This window comes from Haemaphysalis longicornis, unplaced genomic scaffold (genome assembly GCF_048455015.1).
Source record: "Haemaphysalis longicornis isolate Haplotype H1 unplaced genomic scaffold, Haemaphysalis longicornis Haplotype H1 scaffold_12, whole genome shotgun sequence".
Classification (NCBI taxonomy): Eukaryota; Metazoa; Arthropoda; class Arachnida; order Ixodida; family Ixodidae; genus Haemaphysalis; species Haemaphysalis longicornis.
Window position 1 is genome coordinate 31,707,016 of NW_027526225.1, and position 18,940 is coordinate 31,725,955.

The 18,940-nt window shown below is 46.4% G+C and overlaps 1 protein-coding gene across 1 annotated transcript in view; it reads left to right on the forward strand.

Moving 5' to 3' along the window:
* Positions 1–18,940, forward strand: part of LOC144162548 (receptor-type tyrosine-protein phosphatase T-like) — a 229,376-nt gene that overhangs the window by 149,793 nt on the left and 60,643 nt on the right. Inside the window, exons 18-22 of the mRNA XM_077693134.1 lie at positions 1,617–1,861; positions 12,136–12,208; positions 15,225–15,331; positions 15,979–16,183; positions 17,257–17,353. Coding sequence (XP_077549260.1) covers positions 1,617–1,861; positions 12,136–12,208; positions 15,225–15,331; positions 15,979–16,183; positions 17,257–17,353 — 727 coding nt within the window. The remainder of the gene's footprint in view (positions 1–1,616; positions 1,862–12,135; positions 12,209–15,224; positions 15,332–15,978; positions 16,184–17,256; positions 17,354–18,940) is intronic.

An 18,940-nucleotide genomic window follows, 5' to 3' on the forward strand; every position in this document is an offset into this window, starting at 1 on the left:
CTTGGGAGTCCCCCTGACGTCAGTTCGGCCTTCGCTGAAATGTATTCCTCCTTCTAGAGTACAGCTATAAAAAAAAACGAATCATGGTGATATCTATCCAAAGAGGCATCCATGAAGAACTATCCCTCATGAAATTAGCTGTATTTGTTTTGTTCTCAACCTAACAGAAATCTTGTGGTACATGTCCTAAATATAGGACACCAGGGCAGACATGGTTAAATATGCTTTAACGAGTAAATGGTCAGAAACGTAACGCTTAATAATTTATCCGGAAAGCATGTATACCGGAGGATAACGGTCCAACTTTATGGGTCGTGTTAACGTCTTGGTCACTGCGTGGTTGAAAAATAAAGGGTAAAAAGAGTTCAAAAACCATAAATTGCGAAAGAATCAACTCCGACTAGTCTCTTGCTCAAAAAGAGGTTGTACCAAAAAATGTTTTGAACGGCGAGAACTAAAGCCGTACTATTGGTTGTAAGTGATGTTTGCCTGCGAGGGATTATTTGAGGGGTCCTTCGGCTCAGGTGCGGCGGGAGCAGTTACAGAATCTTCGTATTTGGGATCGTCGACCAACTAGGAAAGTGTACTCTTTATAAACTAAGCGCAACGTTAGGATCAGTATCGCGTTCTATTCTAAGCTTGTGATGCTAACGTTAGCTTTACAGCGGCACCGGGCTTATCTAAAGCAGCTCCGCAATGGCCGCAGACATGAGCTCACTTGGCACTCGGAGGCTCGAAAGTGCCTTAGCCGAAATTTTCTCTTTTTTTGTTCTTTTTGCCTTGGGAGGTTCGCATTGTGGCCACGAGTCACGACTGACTTAGTTTAGAACCTCGCTAGTAATGCAGCTCGCGACGCTGCGCTAGCTCAACTGCTGAACGTTGGTGATGCTGAATTCACCTGTCGCTTTAAGAGGGGAGGAGGAATGCCTCTTTTGCCTCTCGAACAAAATCCTCAAGGGCGAATTCAGGCGATGCGGGGAAATAGCAAAGTTACTTACGAATAAAAATCACACATCTCCGCGCAGCGAACGATGCCGAGGGTGCGAAGCACTGGGACGTAAGTTGTGTATTGCTTGAGTTATGAGCGTCATCGTCCGTGCGTGCTGATGCACTCTGAGTTTTAAATGATTTTGAGGTGTAGTAAATGTACTGTAAATGACAAGCACCACACTAAAGACAATTCGAGTCCCAGTACTTCGCACCCTCGGCATCGTTCACGGCGTCTTTTTCCGAGAATTATCATTAGATAGTTTAGGGTTTCTGCTTTATTTTTGCGTTTTCTACCCCTTGAAATTCGCGCTCTTGAAATTCGCGCAGTTACCGGCGCTCGCCCCAGATGGCGCGCGGATGGTACTACAGTGTGCACTGCCCGTGATAGATGGCGTACAATGCTGTGCAAACGTAAAGCAGCCTCCTCTCTGGGTTGTTCAAATTCCAGGCTGTCACCTATGCGGCTAACTTTAACTTTGGTAAGCGGCTTTACTAGAGACTTATACAGATTTTTCAGAAAATATAAAAAAATCAGTAAACACAGCAAAAATGAAAAGACGTCCGGTTCGAATTTAGAATTATACTGGATGACTCTGTGAAGAACACTGTATCTTTACTATTTCCAGATCCTCCGGCTCCAACACAGCTGGATGCAGCCCAACTGTCCCAAGACGCTGTCACATTGTCTTGGAAGGCCCCCTATCCTCCGTACGGTGTCCTAAACCACTACCAGTTGAAGTTTTTCAAATCAACAGAACGAAGCCTATACACAGAACGAGCCTTCCAGCCCGCCCACTGCGACAGAAGGAGTGAATTGAAGCATTGCTACACGGTGAATGGCCTCGAACCCAACCAACTCTACTTCTTTGCGGTGAGCATGAAGGGTCAATTCCTCTTGCCTCAACTGCTCCTCTATCCTGCCACACCGCAAGTTTCAACTTGAGCAGCCGCTCTGCATGATGCAATATTGTTTTCTCTTTATTAACACAAGAGTAAGCAAGCGGATTGTTTCTTCCTTGCAGCGGTAAATCACCTGTTTATCGCGGCAGATAGAATAGCGATAGAGCAAGGGCTGCTAAGAATGTTTCGGTTCAGACAGGCCGCAACTAGAATTTGAACATAGCTACGCTTAGTACCCTAGTTACACGGGCACACTTAACCATGGTTAAGCAAACCGCGATTAGACAAAACGGCAGTTTTCTCAGCAGCGTTACACGGCAGTAGAAACTGCGGTTATCCCGTTAACCATGGTTACCGCGCAAAACCGAGCTTACCCACCTCCGTTCGGTCACGCTAACCGCTCTTGCATACCGGAAGGCGTCCCCGAGCCGAGCTCCATCGTCTCCGTCTTGCCAGTGGTAGCTTGGTGAAGCGAGCGGCCAGCAAGTGTTGCTGCCTTGAAGATGACGGCAAGAACCCGAAGGCAAACTTAACTGGTTTACTGCATGGCGAGAGATGAGCCGAAGCAAGACAGGAACAATGCCCCGACGGGCGAGGTTACAGTATAGGACCCGAGCACAGTGACAGCATTGATTCACTGCTCCAACAGGAATGAACTTCTGCGCTTTTGGGCTTCGTATTTATACCCAAAGCGCTAACGGTCAAACAAGCCTTCCCTCTGCTTTTTGCACACGACGCGACATGGTACAGACACACAGAACACTATTTCCAGACTTTGTGAGGGGTCGGTAGTAGTGGCGCACGCTCAGTCCGAGAGAGGGGAGAGACGAGGTCTCCGCAACTGTGTCCGCGTCCCTCGGGCATGTAGACGCACGTCGCGTTTGCGCTACAGAAGTTTGAATCACGCAGACAGCGAGGCGACAGCGATCCGGCCTTTCCCGGGAGCGTTACGGCGTGTTGGGATCCGGTAGTTGTCGCGGAAAGCCTGAGTCACCGACACATAGGCGTCCACTCGAAAGGCGCACGTAGTGGAGGCTCCTCCACAAAGCAGCAGAGCACTGCACGAAGCTTGAAGCACAGCGGTGCGCTGATTCGTAACACCGCAGGCACCGCAGCCGCAGTGTTAAAAATCGCACAAGTCAGTTCGGACACAAGTGGCGGCGCATCAGTGGAGGCGAAAAAATAATCACCTGGAGTACGGAGTATGCGCGGGCACCCCAAAGCTGTCCCCAACAGGAGCTTGCGCTCTTTGCGTCGCTCTCGCAGTCCGCGCGACTGTCCTTGACAACGACTGAAGCGACAGCAGCGGCTCGTTTACCCATCCACCCTATAAACTACGACAATAGCAGTGCTACATTTGTAAATTCCGCGCGGCGTTCAGCAAAAAATGGATAAAGCAAGCAATCATGGCGCGTTTCCAGCATTGAGAAACATTCCGCGCGCACGTCCGCCGTGCCTTCGAACATGCCGGCGCGCCTGCCCGCACGGCCCTGGAAGTGACTCGAACCGGCCCAGACCACGGCAGCAACAGATTGTCGCCGCTATAGACCTTATGCAAAAACTGGCGCCCTCTTGCGGGAACCGTGGGCGCTTCCGCCATGTTGTGGGATTCCCGGATCTCCGGATACCGCAGTATACATGATAGCCCGGGGTTAGCGACGCGCACGTCGGCATTTATCGTTGTCCAAGATACTTAAATACTGCCGTGTAACTTGCTGTGCACAAAGATGATACGAAGACGACCACGGAAAAAGCGTACACATCTTTTTTTTTTATTTCTCAACGGAAGCGTGATTCGAGCCTTGCGTGAAGTCACTTGCGGGTGTCGACTTTCCTTCGCGCAGTAATATTATAGCTAGATCGCATGCAGTCACGAAAGGAGTAATGTGTGCAGGACTAAAAAGGCGCCGAAGTTAGCTTTCTAGCCCTGTATATTCCGCCTAGCACTACTGCCTGCTGGTAGTTAAGACACACTGGGTGTAAGAAAAAAATGTTCCCGGAAAAAATTGTCCCAAAGCCAAGGTAGGTAGGAAAAAATGGTCCCGGAAAAGTTGGTTCCGGTAAACCTGGCCCTGAAGCCAAGGCCGGAAAAAGTAGTGTTGTTCGAGTAAAGCTGGTTAATCGAACCATGAACGTTTGGGTTACCCAAATTCTGGTTGTGTTGCTTTCATTGCCTCTCCCACATTTATTTATTAATTTGCCGTTACGCAAGCTTAATCGACAGATGTTTCCCATTGGTTACCTCTCAACCACAAATGGCACGCATAAATCTCAGCGCATCTCTATGTTTCAAACCAATAGTGTGTATTAGAGCACTGCACGGGCAAGGGCTTACCCGAAAGCCCGGGCCCGGCCCGGCCCGCGGGCCGGGCCACCCGAACTCGATTATCGGCGAGCCCAGGCCGGGTCCAGGCTGAATGCCGCGGCCCGGGCAGGGCTGGCGCTTGATTTCATGGGCCCGGCCGTCAATAGTTCCGACGTGAAATGTTGAAAAGAGCCCTAAATGGAATGTTCTGAGTTTATTTTTACGCTCTTCTTGATGTTAGTTCTATCAGAGTCCTTCAATGCTTTTCTGGTCACGAAACTCCGGCCGAAGTTTCATTCAGGGACAAAAGCTGCCGCTAGGATCGCCCCTGTTAACGTGAAGGCTTCGCCGGTGGTCGACGACGCTTGCTTGTTTCTCCGTTGGCAACGCGCCTACTTTCATCTGCTCTTCATTTTCACTTGTAAAAACGCGAGCGAAGTATGCATGTTTTTGAGTCAGTTGTTGTCGCGTAGCTAAGCTGTGAAATTGAGGCAAGACCACGGGTGTTACTGAGGCGCATATGTTGCGGTGTTCGTTCGTTGCGGCAGGCACCGCTACGCTCTCACTTTGAGAAGGCGGACATCTGGCGTTTTCAATTTTTGACTAGCCTTTGCAGCCGCCTGCATGATTTGAGTTAACTAGCGCCAGAATTAAATCTGTATTCAGCCCTGGGTGACATGCTGCGCTGAGCAAATAGGTGTGCAAACGTGCAGCACGTTCGGTTAGCGCTGTGTTTGCGCTATTTTATAGCGCGCTAATAATGTAAAAAAAATAATCGGGATTTTTAAAGAGAGCGTAGACAGCAGGAAAAAAAAAACTCTCACGAAATGGAAGCAGCATAATGGGCGCGCGGAGGGGCCAGGGTAGGAGTAAATAAATGCTACAGCCTTGAGCGACTTTCTCGGCTGTCTTCATAGGCATAGGGAGTCAAAACTCGCGCACTCAGTGCTTGTCACACCCTTCCCACCCAAACGGCAAGTTAAAAAAATTGGCCGCGTATCTGCTCCTTTCGTTGCAAATGTCGTCAAAAGACGATAGACTTTATCGACTTCTGCCACGTAAATGCCTCCCTCCGCTTTCCCGCTCACATCTCATGTTGTTCCTCTTGCGTCGCGCTCCTCCCAAGGTAAAGACGCTACAGGTTTGCTTAAATCATTTTAAATTTCCCGCGTTCCACTGCTCCAAACCGGGTGTCTCGATGCCAACGCTGCCGTACGGCGAAGACGCGCGTGAATTGAGGCGCCCTACTTCAACGTTTATAGAACCGCGTTACCCTACTCCACGTGCGTAGCAAGCAGAACGTGGAACCTATCTAGTCGAACCTTTCGTAACTGTTGCCGGTTGATTTCTTAAAATTCCGCCAGAAAGTATAGTGGATTTTTTTTTTCTGCAGTTGATAAAGTATTTAATTTCGTAAAAGTCAAGCATGTATGAATGTTTATAAAGGAACACTGCAAATATCACTTCTGTAATAATTTGTTGTCTTATATTTGCGTAATGTATTGTTATTCTTCAACAATGTTGACAAGTATGAACATTACACCGGACTTAGACGGGTACATTTAGCTGTGACTATATAATACTATTGCTCAGGCATCGTTTTACTTTGGCTGGGTGGCTGAATCGAGTCACAGACAGACATACAGACATACATACAGACCAAAATTTCTGGGTTTAAGTAGCACAAGAAAGACTATTGTCTTTAAAAACTTGATTGATTGATTATGAGGTTTAACGTGCCGACGCTACACAGGCAATGGGGCGCGCGCCGTAGTGTAGCGCTTCGGATTATTTTGAACCACTCAGGTGTCTTTAACTTGCGCCGAAAGCTCGAATACACAAGCGTTTTCTCTTTTCGCCTCCATCAGAAAAGCGGCTGGGAACCCGCGTCCTAGGGCTTATCAGCGCAACGCCTTAGCCCATGGGCAAGCGCGGCGGGCAAGTTAAAAATATATATATGCAGGCAAAGATAGCCGTGCTCCGCCTTCCAAATTCAAAATATTTGATTGGATAACCAAAATCACAGTAGCTGCAGTCCCGCCGTTGTTCGGCGACGAAACGCGACGACGTTTTGCCGACGGATTTTCTCGTTGTGAGCGCAACCGTGGCTTGGGATTCGTAAGATACGCCGGAAGGTTTTCAAATATCCGGGGTATGGCACCGACGCGGAGCTTGAGCTTCTCGCGCTGCAGAAGCACAGATTGTCCACTTATTTTGAACTCATCGGCTCGAATAATGCCCGTGCGGTCGAAATGTTTCTCGCACACACGAACGGCCTTCGACTCGCAGCTGAAAGCGTCCGTCTCCCGTCGTGGAATGGCTCGCTTCCACCTGTCGCGTTGTTCGCGGTCGCTTTGGAGGCAGAACAGCGAAGCCTTTTACGTTGCACTCCAATAGCCAGAGCGGCAACCAGGTACGCAGCATGTCAGAGGCATGGTAGTTCACATAGTTTGCCCTTCGTGATGAGTGTAGAAGGCTATATCACACAACAAACAACAGCAACCTCGCGCTCCAACGCACTGCAAACGCTGCAAATGCGGCCGCCGCCGTCCAAGCAGCCTTCATAGGGACCTTACCTTCACCGGACTCGTAGCGCCACCGCGCGGGAGCTTTGGTCCCCATATGAAGCTCTCCCGTAGCGTTACGGAGAAGTTTCGTGACCAAAAAGCATTTTTTTCTTTCCTCCATGATTGAAGGACTCTGGTTCTATGCATTGTTTTAAGCACGGTGTTTTGATAGTTCTGATACTCACTATACTGTAATTTTATTGGCGTTTTAGGTACTGCATCAAGATTTTATATTTTGGGGTACAGTAAAGCCCGCTTATATCGAACAGCGCGAGAATTGTAAAATAGTTTGATATAGCAAAAATTTGATATAGAAAGTGAAGCAAAAAGAAACGTATATGAGAGCAATCTTGCCGACGGAGTTAGAGCTCTCGCCACCCTGCACTTCACTATTGATACGACACTTTCTCGGAAAGAAAACAATAATTTATCGAGGTGGAGGAGGAGGAGGAGGAGGAGGAGGAGGGGGAGGAGGAGGTGGAGGAGGAAAAACTTTATTAATGTACAAAACAGAGTTAAAGAGAGGAAGAGGCGGTTAGGCCTCTCTTGCGTGGGTGGTATTCCTCAGTTCCTCAGTCCGGGATCCCATTGGTCGAGGCCGCCGCCCGCGCCCGCTGGACAAGAGCCCGCTGAGACTCTAGGTCCGAGCAGCCGGACAGGGCCGCCTCCCAGCCCTCCCTCGTTGGCTTCACTTTGACTTTTAACCCTGCATTATACTGGCAGGCCCATACCATATGATACGTGTCTGCCCACTGACCGCAGAAGTTACACGAACCCGAGAAGGACGGGTTGATGTGTTTGAGCATTGCGGGGCTGTAGAATGAGCCCGTCTGCAGCCGGCGAAGATGGCGCTCCTCAGTTCTATCCAGGCCCTTGGCGGGCACCGGGAACGCCCGCCTGCCGAGGCGCAGGTATGTTGTGACCTCAGAGAATGTGGTTAGCGGGTAACGTACAAGTGTACGGTCAGAGCCTGGGAAGTCAGAGGAACTCCGGGGGAGAGACGCTCGGGCGGCTGTGTGCGCAGCCTCGTTCCCCTCTACTCCCTGGTGGCCAGGTACCCATACAAGTTGTTTTATGGTGTCGGATATTTCTGGATTAGCATTTGTGAGAATTTTTCTAGCTAGGAGTGCTAGCCTGTCTGCAGCCGGCGAAGATGGCGCTCCTCAGTTCTATCCAGGCCCTTGGCGGGCACCGGGAACGCCCGCCTGCCGAGGCGCAGGTATGTTGTGACCTCAGAGAATGTGGTTAGCGGGTAACGTACAAGTGTACGGTCAGAGCCTGGGAAGTCAGAGGAACTCCGGGGGAGAGACGCTCGGGCGGCTGTGTGCGCAGCCTCGTTCCCCTCTACTCCCTGGTGGCCAGGTACCCATACAAGTTGTTTTATGGTGTCGGATATTTCTGGATTAGCATTTGTGAGAATTTTTCTAGCTAGGAGTGCTATCCGACCCCTGATGAAATTTCGGAAGAACTGCGGGAGTGTAGCCTGCTTCTTGGAGCACGACGCGTTGCTGCTGACTGCTGGCTCCACGGTATCTAAACAGTCGACAAGCACAAGAACGCTGCCCTCAATGGCACTGCAGTATATATCGCCGTAGCAGGGTCATGGCAGCGACGGCATCGCTCGTGCTCGGAAGCGATACGGAGTCCTCGGCGTCTTCGACAAGGCAGAGACAAGCATGGATACAAGCGAATAAGGGCGAACCCAGCGAACCGAGCAAGTGCGTGCAGCGAGTGGCGCGGACTTGAAGTTAGGTGACACCGCAGCCCGCAGCGCCCAATGTGGCGCTTTCGGCTCCAACGGCATGCATGCGTGGAGCTGGTCCATTCTGCCACAGCCGGTTTGGACGAGCCCGACCTCGCGCGGGAGTCGCAAGCGACACCCGCTCCACCGCTGCGCGCCGATGTATTGCGGGAAAGCCTGCCGCATGCCTAAGGAGATCGAAAAATTCCGCGCGGGACAGTTCGATATATCCATTGTGAGCAAAATCGCGTTCGATGTAAAAAGTTTTAAATGCATGTAATTTTTACCAGAATTATACAAGGGTTCGATATATCCGTGTTCGATATAAACGGGCTTTGCTGTATAACAAACCAAAGATACGATTACAAGGAATGCCCTAGCGGGGAAGGGAATAATTCATACAAAAAAAAAAGAAAAAGTAGGACAATAAAAAGTTACAAATGTAAGCTTACAAGATATACCACACGTATCCCTCCAAAACAAAGACAATAAAACTCCTCAAAACAAAGACGGAAACACTAGAAAAAAATTGAGAACTTACCGCGTAACGCCGTGCATTTGCACAAAAATACGGAATCAGCGGCGGTATCACAATTGTTTGTCATAGAATAGCGTAGGTAACAATAAGTTGTCGTGAAATATAAAAAGCATACATGCAAAAAACAGAAAAAACTCGCACACGCGTGCAACCGCGCGCGCTCGCACGATATTGCCTTAAAATAGGGGAATGTACATGATTTCCACGCCTCCGTGTTGATGACCTGATAGCACAAAAAGAGGCTTGGAACTCATAATCTGGTATTGCTTTCTCATTTTTTCGTAATCGTCCCGAATTGACAAACCAATTACTTAACCGAAATTGCCAGCCAATTACTTTGATTAATTTTTTAATTGGTGCTTATCCCTACCATCCAACCATCCATCTGTATAGATCGCCCATCTATCCATCAAACCGTCCGTCCGTCCGTCTGTCTGTCTGTCTACCCAATTTGCTTTGTTAGATTTTAGCCTCCAGAGGCGTTAATTTTTTGTGCCTTATAAGAACATTAAAAGCAGTCCATCTCTTCCTCAACGCTTTAGCTAAAACCCGAAGTGTGAAAGTCAAAACCGCGAAAACGTTCAGATCTGAGTAACTTGAAGTAAAAAGCGTCGACATGGGACCATTTTCTCCTATATTGTCACTGGGACCATTTTTTCCGGGACCATTTTTTCCGGGACCATTTTCTCCAGGAGAATTCTTTCCGGGACCATTTTTTCCGTTTCCCCACTGCATCGGTCAGCTCGCGCTTTATCGAGTGGGATGAGTTTTTAGTCTGCCTTTTGTGCCGTTTAGTCTGCCGTTCGTGCCCTTTTAGTCTGCAGCTTTCGATAAGCGCGGGTAAAGTTTGGTAACCACGGTTAAACGTAACTACAATTACTTCCGCCGTGTAACTAGGGTATAACTCTCGAACGATAGCAAGTGAAGGCTGCTTAGCTGTTCCTGCTACAGTAACTTTACTCGATCAGCTGGGATGCGGAAGGATTGAGCGAGGTCACGATACCAGGAGAGGAATGGAAACAGTTGAATTATTGCAACATCATCTGCTTTACCGGCCATGACGAAAGAGGAAACCTGCAGTTGGATTTTTGTTGCGTAAAATATGTCTTGTAGTGGGGTGTAATTTTTTACACCCCACTACGGCGACTAAATGGTCGCCGTATTTTTCAAGTTGAACAAAAAATACAGTTCAAAGGAAACACAGGTTTACACGCCAACACCCAGCTACGGGGTAGGGTCGTTGACAGCTTTACGAAGATGTTCATTGGCACTGAATCGGATAAAACTTTAATGTACGATAGCATTGTCGGCTTCATTGCCAAATTGGGCAAAATCAGGACGTGAGCATGGAACTGGAATCTTCGGTATTAGTAGTCGGTTTTGGCTGTCGACTTTGCCCTAATAAAGAAATGAAAAATAATGAACCCCTTTTCCGCAAACGAAATACAAAATGGACAAGGAAAAGCCCAGTGGTTAAACAAAAAATGATATTGATTTATTCGTAAATGCTGAGACAATATCATTCAATACCATTGAGGTACTTAAGAAAGCATTGCACATTGCCTTGCTTGTTTCAAGACATGCAAGGCAATGTCATCAGAAATAGGGAATTAATAGTTATAGTAGCACATGAGTTATATAGAGATGTGTACAGTAGCCGCGACATCCAGGGTAATACCTTACGAGGAAGTAGTTCAGAGGAGATAGACATCCCACTAGTAATGACAGAAGAAGTAAAGAAGGCTTTGAAAGAAATTCAAGGGGGTAAAGCACCTGGTGAGGATAAGATAACAGTAGACCTCTTGAAGGATTCCGGTGGGTCTTCTGTGCCTTCAGGGAATGCCCGGGTAGTTAATTCGCGGGCAGCGGCATGTGCCGCCTCATTCCTTGGAAGGCTGGCGTGGACTGGTGTCCACACGACGTAGATGGAGGGCAGCTTGTGTATGTGTCGTAGTATGTTGAGGGCTCGAGGCGAGATACATCCTTTTTGATAGTGGTGACATGCTTCCTGGGAGTCTGTGATGATGACAATGTAATCTGTCGTAGCTGTGGTTGCAGTTAGAGCTATGGCAGTTTCTTCTGCTGTCGTGGAGGTGGTAGTGGATAGCGTGGCGGACGTCGGGAGGGTTTCCTGGGTGTTGAGGGCTACAAGGGTGTGAGCTTTGTGGTTATGACATACAGCTGCGTCGGTGTATCTGGTGTCGGGCCTTCGAATAGCGTCTCCGGAGATAGCGGACTCGCGCTGCTCATCGGTATTAGTTGTAAAATGGGTGCATATGGCGTGAAATGGGGCTACTTTAATGTTGGCACGGATGTGGGGAGGGATACAAGTGGGTGCTTCTGTCGGAGTTATGACGTGGCGGCCAAGTGTCGGGAGAAGCGTGCGGCCTGTAGGTGTTAGAGACAATCGCGTGAACTGGTTGACTTGTTGGGCGTCCAGTATTTCTGGCAGTGTATTATGCAGGCCGAGTTTAAGGACATGCTCAGTCGGCATGAAGACGGAAGTCCGAGGGCTATTCTATATGTCTTACGTATCAGGGCGTCAAGTTTGGAATGCTCTTGTCGTCTCAACTGAACATAAGGTGTCCCGTACGCTATGCGGCTGGGCAGCAGTGCTTGGACGATAGAGCATATGTCTTGTTCCCTTAGATCATGGCGCTAGGTTCAGATGCGTCGAATTACATGAGTCAGTTGCGTAGTCGTTTGGTGCAATTGTGGTAAAAGTACCGCCCCCGATCCATCTGTGTCTGGCGCAAGAACCGAAGTTAATAAGCAACACACCGTTCGTCTTGTGTGTCATAGTCGCGGGTAATAGTCACCTATGAACTCACTTCAACGCTTGTAACTTCCTGATAACGGCTCTTACTAAGGTAGTTAAATATTTTAGATCTACAGTGAAGTTTTCTTTAAACACCGTTTGCTTTTAAGTCTACCGTGTGGAACCAACAAATTACTTGTGTTCACAATGCGGACATAAAAAAACTTTTGATGCAAAGTGCTCGCTGTGAGGAATGTATCTTGTTTTTCATGTTGAACTTTCCTAACATTTAGGCACATAATGTCCTCAAAAGTGCTTTTTTTATTACCTCAACAGGTTCGGGCCAAAAACAATGGAACAGGGTACTCCCCGTATTCAGAGGAGCTGCAAATTGAAACGAAGGAAATGCGTAAGTCTTGCTTAAAAAGCATACTTCGCAGTCTTAAAACGCTGCAGTTGAGCATGGTTCATGGAGCCATGGAGACAAAACACAAGTTTGAGTTATTCGAAAGATTTCGTGTTTTATAGTGGCCCCAGCGCTTCTCCGAATGCAAAGAATGCTTTATTCACTGAGAAATAATTATCTTAAGTTAAAATTTTCATTTTTCCGCTAAATCGTACGTTTTTGTGGTCTGCAATGACATCACAGGGCCTTGTTTACCGTTAGTTAGATGGTGCCACCACACCGAGGCAAGCCGTTTTCTGCCTTTGGTTTGTTCATGAACGTATTTGTACCTGGCTTGTTTTGTTCATGAAGACAATCGTTTCGTGAAACATGGTGCTCGCTCGACAAATACGGTCACGTAAGACATCGTAGCTTGTGTCAATCGGCCAGTATCGTCTGAAACAAGCCCAAAGCCTCGCAGTCCCGTGCAGCTAAACCAAGCATAGTGCACGGAGTACCAACAGCAGTACGCATTGGTACTTCTATGTTTACGTGTGCTTTCATGACTTCCACTGTTTGTCCCACCATTCTTAGGGTTTAAAAAGAATGTGCCTTAAATTTAAGCGCAAATAGCTCGTTCTGCAAGCTTATAAACTCTGCCTAATTTGCGTTTGCTTTTGCCGCCCTCCGCCAACAGCTGAGCTGTCTGGTATGACATCATAGGTTATGTTGCGGGAAACGAGCTATGTCCATTCCCTTTTTTCCTAATTATGTAGCTTATTTGAGCGAAGTTTACGTTAAAAGTGGTGTCAGTATGGTTCTAACGAGGCAATATTTTGAATAAACCAAACTTGTGTTTTCTCTTCATGGCTCTTTTAAAAACTTTGTGATGTTATTAACATTATTACGTGCCTCCACTCTGCCTTTAAGGACAACCTTTTTGATAACTAACTGTTCTTCATACCCCGAAGTCACCGTACAGAAACAGAAAGTCCGTCATTTCTTGAAAACATCCGAACATTTCAGTGTCGCAGAGATAACGTCCTAAGAAGAGTTTTCCATGAGACAAATGTGCCGTCTTATCGACGTGCGGTACTAATACCAAGGATTTAGTGGCCTACATCACGCCGCTTATTTGATGGGACTGATGGAAAAGCCAGAATAAATTGTCGACGAATATGTTTTCTGTCAAGTCGTGACCAGTAACGTCATACGGCGCACAGAGCGCTGCTCGCTGCCAGACGTCTCTCACACACCCCACGCGCCCAGCGTCTTCGCCGACCTCCGTTCACACGTGGCCGCCCGGTCCACTTGATGGTCATGCGAGGGGTGGCCGGGTGTGGAACCGACGGTTCGTGCGTCGCAGCAACACCGGCGTGCGCCTGTGGAACCAGCTTTTAGCTCAGGAAAAATTGGTGACGCTGCGCCGGAGCAGCTTGATAAATATACATGTGTCACATAATGCGTATACCGTGTGTGTGTCATTGAAGCAGCAGTAAGCGTCATAATCAAGGTAATCCTAGACAACCGGGAGAGCTAAGAATAACCAGCTGAACCTTAGCTCACGTCCTGGCATAACCGTGTATTCCGGTACACCCGAGCTAAGTCACGGCTGTTTTTTTTTTAACAATAGTGTTATTTGAAATGCGAACCGAGAGGGAATGTAACGGTTTCTGCGAATACCGCTCGAGGGGACGCTAAGCCTTTATTTAGGGAAACTCCAACATCAACAAGTCAAAAAAAGCCTATTTAATGTATTTGTTTGAAAGGGTATCTGACAATTCTTGCGCTTTTATTGCACTGCTATATGTGACAAAGCCACACACGATATTTAGCAATGAGAACCATACGTATGGCGGCAATGTGAATGCCACGCTAGAAGTAATAGCGTGCGCGGCGCTTCTGTCCCAGTGCTTTAGTCCCTCAGTCATTTCTCCCTGATTACGTGGTCTAGCGCAGCTTCAAAACCTGTGGCGTCTGCATCTACACCCCTAGTTCTACAGCTTCCCTTTGCTTCAGAAGTTCAGAAAGGTTCGAAATCGTTATACGGTTTCGCAACCACGTTGCTTATGCGCCAAAGTATTTTAACAGCGAAGCTCTTTAGCAAATTGTAATTTTTCGAGTCCGCAGTTAAAAATAGCAAAAAAAAAAATGCTGAGCGCGCGCACGTGAGCGCTGGCCTCGCGGCGAACGCGCGGCAGTTAACAAACCAAAAAGATGCCGAGAGCTCGTGTGCACGTGCCTCGCAAAGACCGCCCTGCGTCCCCGGCGCACGTTTTTCAAGCCAAGCATACACTGGCCGAGATTGGCCAGAAAAAAGAAACTCCATCATTCGTTGTAATCGTGGCAACACTTGCTCGGAACGAGAAAGACACGTCATAGCGTACGGCCCTCCAAGGTGATGTCCGATGATTATCTCTTCCAAAACAATGAAAGAAGCACGCACTGATGAAGTAAAGTTCGTTGCGTCAGCGAAGAAGAAGCAGATCGGCTGCAATCGTCCACTTAAAATTTTCTTTCTGCTTCACGTCGTTTGAATTGCTGAATGGTGCTAATTAATGGGTAATTCGGGTTTTATTCACAACGAAGTTTCCTTTTACAGCCTTTTTCCGGAAATAATTTAGTATTTCGAAGTCCCCACGTATTTCAACAACCGATTTAGCCCTGGCCAATCCCCCCTTGTGGGTACGTGCCGAAACTTTTAGGACATCATCATCATCATCATCATCACACCTTCGGGATGTTTCTGAAGGTTGCGTACAGCTTCGCTACCTTTTAGTTTTACATGTCAGTGTGAGCTTCCCTCATTGTTTTGACAGTATTACTGATACTTTAAAACTGATTGACCACGAGTGCTTCAACTGACCTTTACATATGAAAGCAGCTCTCATAACGCAGTTCACTCTCGTTTTTTTTTTTCTTTTGGGGGGGGGGGGGGTGTGTTCAAAAGCCTGTAAAAAAACGTTGTGTTTTTCTTTAATTGTAATAGCTTTCTGAATGGTGCTAGATAAAGTGATTCCTACGTGATTCTTCCTAAAAGCTCCGGGTCCTCCTGTCAACATAACGTCTTCGGGGGAGACAGAAGACAGCCTTAAGATTGAGTGGGAGCCACCACAGCGAAGAAATGGAAAGCTCCTGCAATACAAGGTAAACCTTTCTTTGCGAGTTCGGAATGCCTGGAAGTAGGGAAATTAAAACCAATGATTATATGTATACCAGAGTGCCTATGTCACACGAAAGTGTTAACTCCTTAGAAGTTAGCGAATCAGCCAACTAAAATGCAGCTTTAAATCGATAAGCAGAACCAGGGGCGCAGCTAGTTGAATGATGACCAACGTTTGAAACGCCAAAATAATTGGCGTTTTTTTTATTCAGCCCGTTTGCTCCCTGATTTCACCAGTGGTCATAAAGCTTGGTTTTATGCATACATACTTGTGTGTGTGTGTGTGTATATATATATATATATATATATAAATATATATATATATATATATATATATATATATATATATATATATATATATATATATATATATATATATATATATATATATAAGAAAAACCACGATTGTTGCCAACGTTTCAGCAAAGAGACTTGCTTTCGTCTCTTTGCGGAAACGTTGGCAACAATCGTGCTTTTACCTTGTTCAAAGTTTTTCTTTTCTTGTGTTCTCTACCATCTTCAAAGTTCTACTGCTCCCTATATATGAAAAAGGTGCATTCCGAAGATTCCTTAGCAGTGCGACGTTGCGGCAAATGTGTTTTTGGTCTTATTCCCTATTCCTGCCATTCAGGTGCAGTCCCGGGTAGCTCACACGTTCAATGCAATGCTGACCGAATCGTGGAAACCGTACCCCACCACACTGGCCGCTTCCAAAAACCGAGAGTTTTATCTCCGAGGTCTGTTTCCAGGGTCCACCTATGAGGTCTGCATCCAGGCCAGTACGTCCGCTGGCTTCGGTGAGGCCTTATGTGGCAACTTTAGCACCAAAGCGTCAGGTATGTTGCCCCTTGTCGTTGTAACAAAGCCACCCGTGCCAGCCGTAACCAAGGCACCAGTAGCAAAGCCGCCCGTGCCTTTTGAGTTTAAAAAAAAATACTTGCGACTGATGTATTGGCCAGCAAACATAGCGGGTTTACTTGTAGCCGGAAAAATTAAAAAACGGCTTTCAGTGCAGGAGTCAGCTTTAAAAGTTCCAATAGATGTAAAGGTAGAAAAAAGAATAGGTGACTTCGCCGATATATTTCTCTATAACGACCGGCAATTATATGAGCAATTTTAAGTCTGATACAGTCTGGTAACTGACAGAGTGTCGCCATTCGACCTGTCTGCCCGCGTTTGGCTGGCTGCCTTATCAGTGATTACCACACTGGCAGCGTTCAAGCTTAATGCGGATGAAATGCCTGTATAAAAATCCCCGCCCCCATTGTGCCGGCCCTGATGTGAATTAAGGTTGAGATTCCAGAGAATCATGGGCATCGGTGCTATCTTTTGTTATCTTGACACCAAAAGAGTGGTCTGGTATTGCTGTCTGATGTGGAAACTTTTAACTAATAAACCGCGAACGAAATGGTGTACCTGAGCTATATGTCCGGTATTTGGCAAACGTCTTTCATTGTTCATTTATTAGCGAGCAGTTATCACTGCAAAAAATTCTGTAGAAACTTCATAGTGGGTAGTGTCAGATAATGCGCAATTACTCTTTCTATGGAATCCCTCCACACATAAACTTCTAGGCATATTTTCTTTGGACGTCATGGGGGGATTGCGCCCAAGGCTTCGAATAAAGATTCAAAGAGGCTTGTAATAAAACGTCATTGGCCCATGTGTATTTCATAAAGCACATCGTGTGACGCTTTACAAAAATGGACGAACATGCTTCTGGGGAATCACCTAAGAATGTTTCTGCAGTATTATACACAGGTCAGTGCCCCTACTTCAAAATCAACAGAGAATTTCTCTTGAATTCACTAGTACATCTTTACGGTTAACTGACCCACCATATTGTAATTACAGGTTGGTAAATTTAGAGTGCGAAATATGCACTGAGGATCGTTTTCCTTTGTTCCAGCGCCAGTAGTTCAGATGGAGCCCGTTATCGGGAAGATCATCAACAGCACGGTCAGCATTGTTCTGACGCCAGTTGACTTCGTTAGAGGGCCCATAACGTACGTATTGCTCCATTGAAATTAATGAATTCATCTTTGTTTATTGAAAATATCCCGTCTATCTAGGAACCTTCTAAGATGTAATAACCATAACAATGATCACGTTTATTGCGGCCAAGAGCAGCCTTAAGGCCTTATAGTGGTACACATATGAATATTAGTTCATGAAAGTACATGGTAAACATAGACGTGAAGGTTAGACAGAAAAAACGAACTATAAAAAACAGCTCGTACATGAAAATCCGAAAAATGGGATTGATTCTTGGGTACGTAAAAACAAGAAGCAGTACGTTGTTTCAGCTGTTAAGGCACATAAAAGGAGACCCCTTGTAAAATAGTTAATCAGAATAAAGCGATACATCGAAATCAAAACAGCGCAATGAAACATCACAAATGCACTTTAAATAACAAATATTAATAATAATGTCTACTTTTTAAGTTTTATGTAGGAAGCCGCTAGTGAAAGCTACGAACAACAGCATTTTGACATGTGCCCCTTGAAGTGCCTGTATGTACTGCTTTTATTAGTATTTGCAATTTTTTTGGGATGCGTTGTGTGCTCATTCCCGATATTCTCAATTACCAACCGCTGCCTCAGGGTTGAAAAAGTTCCTCCTCGCAAGAATGCATTGTTTTTAATGTTTTAAAAGAAGACAGACGTTTTTTCTTTTGCTTTGATTTATTTTTTCTTTTCATTCATTTGTGTGTTAGTTTCACGCTACCACGATAGTTTAATTTGAATCTTTAAACGCTAATGCACGAGTTTTGTACAGATGAGAATTTAGAGCAAACACTGACAAACCCACAGGAAAGTACATAATTGTGTCCACGTGAAAAACAGCGGGGATGAATAGAAGGACCAATAAGAGGAACTGTAGCGCTTTAAAAAACAATCTACTGAGATAATGAAGACAATAAATACAGTTCATTCAGAAACAAAATGCAAGTAACTGACCCAGAGATAAAAAAGAGGTACGAAAAAGGTGTCCCCAAACACTGCACAGACTTATGAGCAAGCCCAATTTGAGCTACAAGATTAAATTGACGCAAGGGAAGACCGAACGCGCGGGAAAGGCGTTTCTGACTAAACATGCTTGAATGGACTCAGCATTTGGGCTTTCCGAAAGGTTAGCCGCCAAACGATTCCACAAGCGATTAGCCGTAGGGAACGATGATTTCTTGAAACGATCCTGTTTTGGTCGCCGGTTTAATACGTCATATATGTTGTCTTACCTATCCTCCATTTAGTCTGGCGAAGAAAGTACCTATAATAAACTCATACAACTCTTACAACACCCAGCTTCCAGTTACATAAGGAAGGCAGTTCCTCAGCAATCAACAGGCGAGCTGTTGTACTTCTTAAGCGACAATGAGCCCCTTTTATTGGACGCACCATCTCGACAAAATAAAGTTCTAGCATTTTCTGCGAACCATATTTACCTTGTCATCGATTACATCATTTCCATTGGGTTGTGAAACTATAGGGAGCAAAAATGTTTACTTCACAGCTTTCCCCTTTTGTAGACGTAGAACACCACATCATTAATCTTTAGGTATTTCAAAGCCCACTTACTTCTTAAGTACTGC